Genomic DNA, 6,271 nt, shown 5'->3' on the forward strand with positions numbered 1-6,271 from the left:
TCCGTTACACCGCCCCCTCTCTTAAATAGGCACTGTCCTCAGTGCCTGGTCTCGGACATGGATATGCTGTCCCCCCTTCTGATGGTACCTCATAAAACGTAGTGGCAGGTGGTGGATTGGCGAACTGGGCATCCGAGGAAACTGTCATCCTATCTGGTTTTATTTGGTTATAGTGTACAGTTATCACGTCATCCTGGGGTCGTTGCAAGTTACGTAATACGAACGTAGTGGGGGATCGGATGAGGACGATTTTAAAGGGGCCTTGCCATGGCTGGTGGAATTTACTGCAACTCCCTGACGATGTCATGGGACGACGTAGCCAAACGCGATCACCGACCTTATACACTGGTCCGTGCACCCGACGATCGTACCAGTCCTTTTGATGTTCACTAGCTTTGCGCAAATTGCTGTTGATCAAGCGGTATGCATCAGCTAAGCGGTTACGGAGAGTACGTATGTACGGTACATGCTCCTGTTCTTCGCAGGGCAGCAGGGGCCACTGTATCTCCACTGGTAAGCGTCATTCATGCCCGAATAATAAAATAGCGGGTGAAAACCCGGTGGAGCCATGTACCGATGTACGATATGCTAAAAGACACTGAGGAAGGACATCATCCCATAACTCCTGCGACGATCTGCTCACAAACGCCTGCAATATGGCTTTAATACTTCTGTTTGTTCTTTCTACCAGCCCGTTACCTTCTGGGTGATACGCAGTGGTTCGTGTCTTCCTGATTCCCAAAAGCTGGCATATCTCGGCGATGAGGTGACTTTCAAAGGCTGGACCTTGATCAGAATGAAGTGAGAAGGAGGAGCCATAGCGGGAAACCCAATGATCGATGAAAGCTCGGGCAACCGTAAGAGCGTCTTGCTGGGGAAGGGGTACCGCTTCGCACCATTTAGTAAAGTAATCTACCATAACCAGTATGTAGCGATTCCCTTTCTTCGTTGTTGTTAATGGTCCCATGATATCTATGCCGATCCGCTGATGCGGTCCTGTGGTCACCATCGGGGTTAACGGTGCACGAGGTGTCTGTCGAGGCGATTTGAAACGGCAGCACGTGTTACAATTTTTGAAAATTTTCACTACATCTTCATGCATGGATGGCCACCAAAAGCGCTGGCGGACCGCGTATTCCGTCCTTCGTTCTCCTACATGACCTAGTTCGCGGTGCACCTGCTCCACAATGCTCTCAACTTTTATCCGTGGTACTACCAATAGAGGTTTTCTCGCTTCGTTAATTAAGAATAACGTGTCGCCATATAATTTTAGATTACTCCATTTAGTGCAAATACGACGAGTTGTTAATGATTGATCCTTTAACTCTTTCATGGATGGTTTATTGTTTCCCTGTAACTGTCTTTGATATATAATCTGCATGTCTGGGTCTGCTGCTTGCAGGGAAGGCCAATCGATCTCTAGGGCCGTGCTAAGAACTGCATTAACAGTACCTGCGGTTTGAGGTATGCGGGAAAGAGCGTCTGCGTTTGTATGTCGGCTTCCAGGTCGGTACTCGCATGTGAAATCGAACTCTTGTAGTCGTTCTTGCCAGCGTGCCACTTGCCCCTCTGGCTCGCGGAAGGAGCGGAGCCACTGTAATGCACGATGGTCTGTGCGTACACGAAAAGGGCGCCCTAGGAGATAGTGACGAAAATGTTGCAAAAATTTTACCAAAGCCAGCATCTCTCGGCGCGTCGTAGAATACCTTGTCTCCCTTTTATCTAACCGCCGGCTAGCGTACGGTATGACCCTCTCCTGTCCATCTTGTGTTGTTTGAGAAAGGACTGCTCCGATTGCTGACGAGCTAGCATCAGTGTCAAGTATAAACTCACCTCCTTTATCTGAAGTGTCTGGAAAAGCTAGTATGGGTGGAGCAGCAAGACATGATTTCAGGGTGTTAAATGCTTGTTGGCATTCTGTGGTCCACAAAAATTTTCGTCCTTTATGCGTCAGGCGATGTAAAGGTGCTGCTAGGGATGCGAAATCGCGCACGAAACGTCTATAGTAAGAAGCGAGCCCCAAGAAGCTACGTACCTCCTCCGCAGATTTCGGCTGTGGCCAATTAATAATGGCGCTCGTTTTTTCCTTATCTGTTGCTACCCCATCCTCTGTAATGCGATGTCCTAGAAAGAGTACTTCTTTCTGCAAGAGTCGACATTTGGACGGTTTCACCTTTAAATTGTGCTGCTTAATACGCTGTAAGACTGCCCTTAAGTTGGCATTATGCTGTTCAGGCGTGCTACAATACACAATAATATCATCAAGGTAAATCAAACATTTGTGTGGTACCAGGCCATGTAGAACCGTCTGCATGAGTCGTTGAAAGGTTGCTGGGGCATTAGTTAACCCGAAAGGCATCACCTGAAATTCGTAGAGACCATTTGGTACAACAAATGCCGTCTTTTTTCTATCCTGAGGTCGTACTTCTACTTGCCAGTATCCGGATGCTAGGTCTAAAGTCGAAAACCAACACGCACCTCTCATAGCATCCAATGTTGTATCAATCCGTGGTAGTGGGAAGGAGTCGCGCTTTTTTATAGCATTAAGGCGACGGTAATCTATACATAATCGAAGGGAGGAGTCTTTCTTCTTCACTAAAACAATGGGTGAAGCCCACAGTGATGAAGATGGCACAATAATCTTTTTCTCTAACATCTCTTTTATTATTGATTCTAACTGAGGCTGATAGTGTACCGGTACTCTTCGGGGTGGTTGACGTAATGGCATATGATCACCTGTGGGAATGGAGTGTTGTACTGTGGTCGTCCGATTACCAGAGATATTCTCTGAGAAAACAGAACTAAATTTTTGAAGTAAGGAAATGGTTGATAGACGGACATCCTCTGTTACTTGTTTATTGGTTTGTACCTGGTGTATGACTTCTGACACCCCTACGTGAGCTACCGACTTAGTTGCGTTCTTAAGGCGATGTGTCGGAATGGTTACTTCCCCGATTCGAGCTTCCGCCTTAGCTACATGTATAACGACGTCATATTTTAACATGAAGTCAACTCCAAGTATAACATCCCAGGTGAGTGTGTGGCATACTAAAAATTCGTGTAGGAATGAGTGTCTATTCACCGTTACCTCCAACCACACCTTAGACCGTACATCCAGAAGGTCACCACCGGCTGTTTTTAGTGTGGAGGAACATGGTTTTTGTCGGTTTATGCGATTCAATGTGCTTAAAAACCCTTCTCTCACAATGGATACTGAAGCTCCTGTATCCAGTAGAATAGTAGTCTGTAGCCCCTGTAAACTACCAGCTATGGTTATCGGATATACTGATTCAGAATAATATGAAGACAAATGGGAAAAACTGGTCTCACCTGGTTTCCAAAACTTATTGTGCCCACATTTTCGGGCTCTCCGTCCAAAGCGTTGGCAGTAAAAACACTTTATCTTCCGGTTATGTTGACTGGTTGGTAGCGACTGTCTATCAGGGTGCCGTTTGACCGCAGAAATAGTTTGAGTGAAGCCGGACTGATGTGGTTCTCCAGGCTGGTCAATAGCATTCGCTGACAAATGCGGTGTATTGACAGCGTTTGATAGCTTGTCTGCAGCAACGAATCGGAGAACTGTGGTTCTTAGGTCTTGAATGCTTTTTGGTGGCATGTACAGAAGGTGCTGTCGTAGTGCACCTGGCAAAAGGCCTTCTGTAAATCGTGCGCGTATTATTTCTTCCCGAATAGAAACGTCTAAGCTTGGGAAGGCTACTATTGCTGCTTGCTGCAGGGAGTGTAGATATTCCATGGGTTCCTCACTCGTTTTCTGGTGACGCGACAGGAACTGCATGGTCCCCAGCTGCGTGCCTACTGTTAACGAAAAGCATTCATCAAGAACCTTCCAGTTTTGGGCAGATGAGTTGCTTGCGGTAAAACCATTGGCAATGGCCCTTTTTGCCGCTTCATCGTCTAAACACGACAGGAGGAAGTCCAAACAACCAAGCATATGCTAAAACAGTATTGTTCAAGTATTCATTCACTTCCTTACTTTTTGTGAGCGTTATATTCCATATTATCTTATATTGAATGTAGAGAGCCTTTGTTTGTCTGAACAGATAATCCCACGCTCCACTGTGACTGCGCGAAGATCGAAATAAAGACCTATTCAATAAGAAAAAGAGAATTCAGCGAAGAAAATTTTCTTTTCGACGAAATCATTTACTTAAGCTGTACATTCGTATATATAGTGATATGGAAAATATATTTCTATAGGAGGCTAGAAAAGATTGCATTATAAATGGATTCGACAATAAATAACAAATGAGGTGGCGTACTAATCAAGGGGTAAGGGAGAAAATAATTTATGGGTCAGATAATAGTTCAATTGACAGATATGAAGAAAAGTGACAAACACAAAGGTCATAATAATAATAATCTGAGTAATAATCAAGAAAACTTGTATAAGGTAATAATAATAATAATAACTGATTAGAGTTTAAATGTAAAATAGTAATTTAAAAAACAAAAACCGATAATAATCAGATAAAAGTACAAAAACAAAAAACCAAAAAACGTACCCAATGAGGAAATTAGGGCCAAGGAAGGGTAAGAGGTTGGACAAATCGTTTCTGCACGCAAAGTTCAGGCTTGAATTCATGGATTGCCAATGCCTCAGCAGTGCATAAAATATTGATTCGACCTCCCTTTGAACCGGTTCCTTTAACTCTATAGATTATTTTAAAAGACGTCTCTTTTGGAGCAATGTGTCCGCAATTGATCAAGTGCTCTTGTATCGAACTGGTTATCTTCTTACATTCACCTTTTAGGAGCCAAGCTGGATAGTGTTCAGAGATACGTTTGGAAAGCGATCGCTTTGTGCGGCCTATATAACGTGTTCCACATGAGCAAGTAAATTTATAAATACACATCGATGTGGCCCAAAGCGAAAGCTTATCCTTAACACACCCCCGAATGGTAGGCCGGCTAGAGAAAACGATTCGGAGCTTGGCTGTGTAGAAAGTTTTATTCAACGTTTTTGAAATCCGTTTATTCAGGATTTCAGCAGCCGTGTCTCCCTTGAATTCCATATTCATAAACAAGGTTTTCTTCTGCACCGTCAAAGTTATTTGTTGCTGACGTCTAGATGTTAAGTTGCTATCAACGAACCTCGGTGGATAACCATTTTTGATGAGGGTCTGTCGAAGATGAAGTAATTCTTCATTTATTGTGTCACTAGAACAGATTCGCTTAATCCTAGATGATAAAGAGTGAATTAAGTTCCTCTTTCGACTCAGTGGAACCCAACTATGGAAATTCGTGTATTGTCCATTCCAAGTGGGTTTTCTATACATAGATCTTTGTAAATAACCATCAGGCAATCTTTTCAAATGGACATCAAGAAAATGGAATTCGTGGTTCGATTCTGCCTCTAAGGTGATTTCGTCGAAAAGAAAATTTTCTTCGCTGAATTCTCTTTTTCTTATTCAATGACATTATGAGTTATTTTAGTTATCTAAAGACCTATTCACTACTTCTCTGGTTTCTTCTATCAATAGCACGAGGGTTACCTTAAGGCACGAAAGGGGTGAGCCCTTTTTGAACACAAATTTAACCTCATTTCTGTTATTAATTTTTTTTTACTTAATCGTAAAAGTAGACCTGATTATCCGTAAACTAAGTTGAGTATATAACTAGTTTATTCCGTATTATCTTAAGTTATTCGTGTTATAGTAACCATTTTTCGTGCTAACTTTATTGCTATATTTGTCACATACCTCATGTCAGACTCAATAGAAACCCATAATCTGGAGGATTTGTCACCGGTGGAGATAGACACTGTTATGACTACGAAATCCCGACTTCCAGAATTTGATCGTAGTGATCCTGAGTTGTGGTTTGCTCAACTAGAGCATTATTTCACGAGACACAATATCAAATCTGAAGGGATTCGCTATAGAGACTTGTGTTCTATCCTTCCTCCTTCAGTCGCCAAAGAAGTCCGTGACTTGATTTTAGATCCACCATCACCACAACCATACACCATCTTAAGACGAGAGATAATGAACCGTTTATCATTATCAGATAGTCAAAGAATCCAAAGACTTTTTCAAGGTGAAACACTAGGTGATCGGTCGCCGTCACAGTTTTTGCGTCACCTCCAAGTGTTAATGGGTGATAACACAGTGGGTGAAGCAGTCCTAAAACAAGGATGGATACAAGCTCTCCCATGCTACGTCCAACACTGTTTGGATGCACAAGATCCTGAAACCTCATTATCTCATTTAGCGCGTATAGCCGATAGAATAATGGAGAGAGGTCCTCCAAC

At 43.1% G+C, this 6,271-nt stretch overlaps 1 protein-coding gene across 1 annotated transcript; it reads right to left on the reverse strand.

Moving 5' to 3' along the window:
• Positions 1-4: 4 nt before the first annotated feature.
• On the reverse strand, positions 5-3,952 carry Smp_195150 (KRAB-A domain-containing protein; the record flags this gene model as incomplete). The annotated part of the gene is given in 3 exon segments (XM_018799789.1): positions 5-520; positions 524-1,389; positions 1,453-3,952. Coding segments are annotated over 3 exon segments (3,882 nt in total).
• Between the last annotated feature and the right edge of the window lie 2,319 nt (positions 3,953-6,271).

Source organism: Schistosoma mansoni, chromosome 3 (assembly GCF_000237925.1).
Source record: "Schistosoma mansoni strain Puerto Rico chromosome 3, complete genome".
Taxonomy (NCBI): domain Eukaryota; kingdom Metazoa; phylum Platyhelminthes; class Trematoda; order Strigeidida; family Schistosomatidae; genus Schistosoma; species Schistosoma mansoni.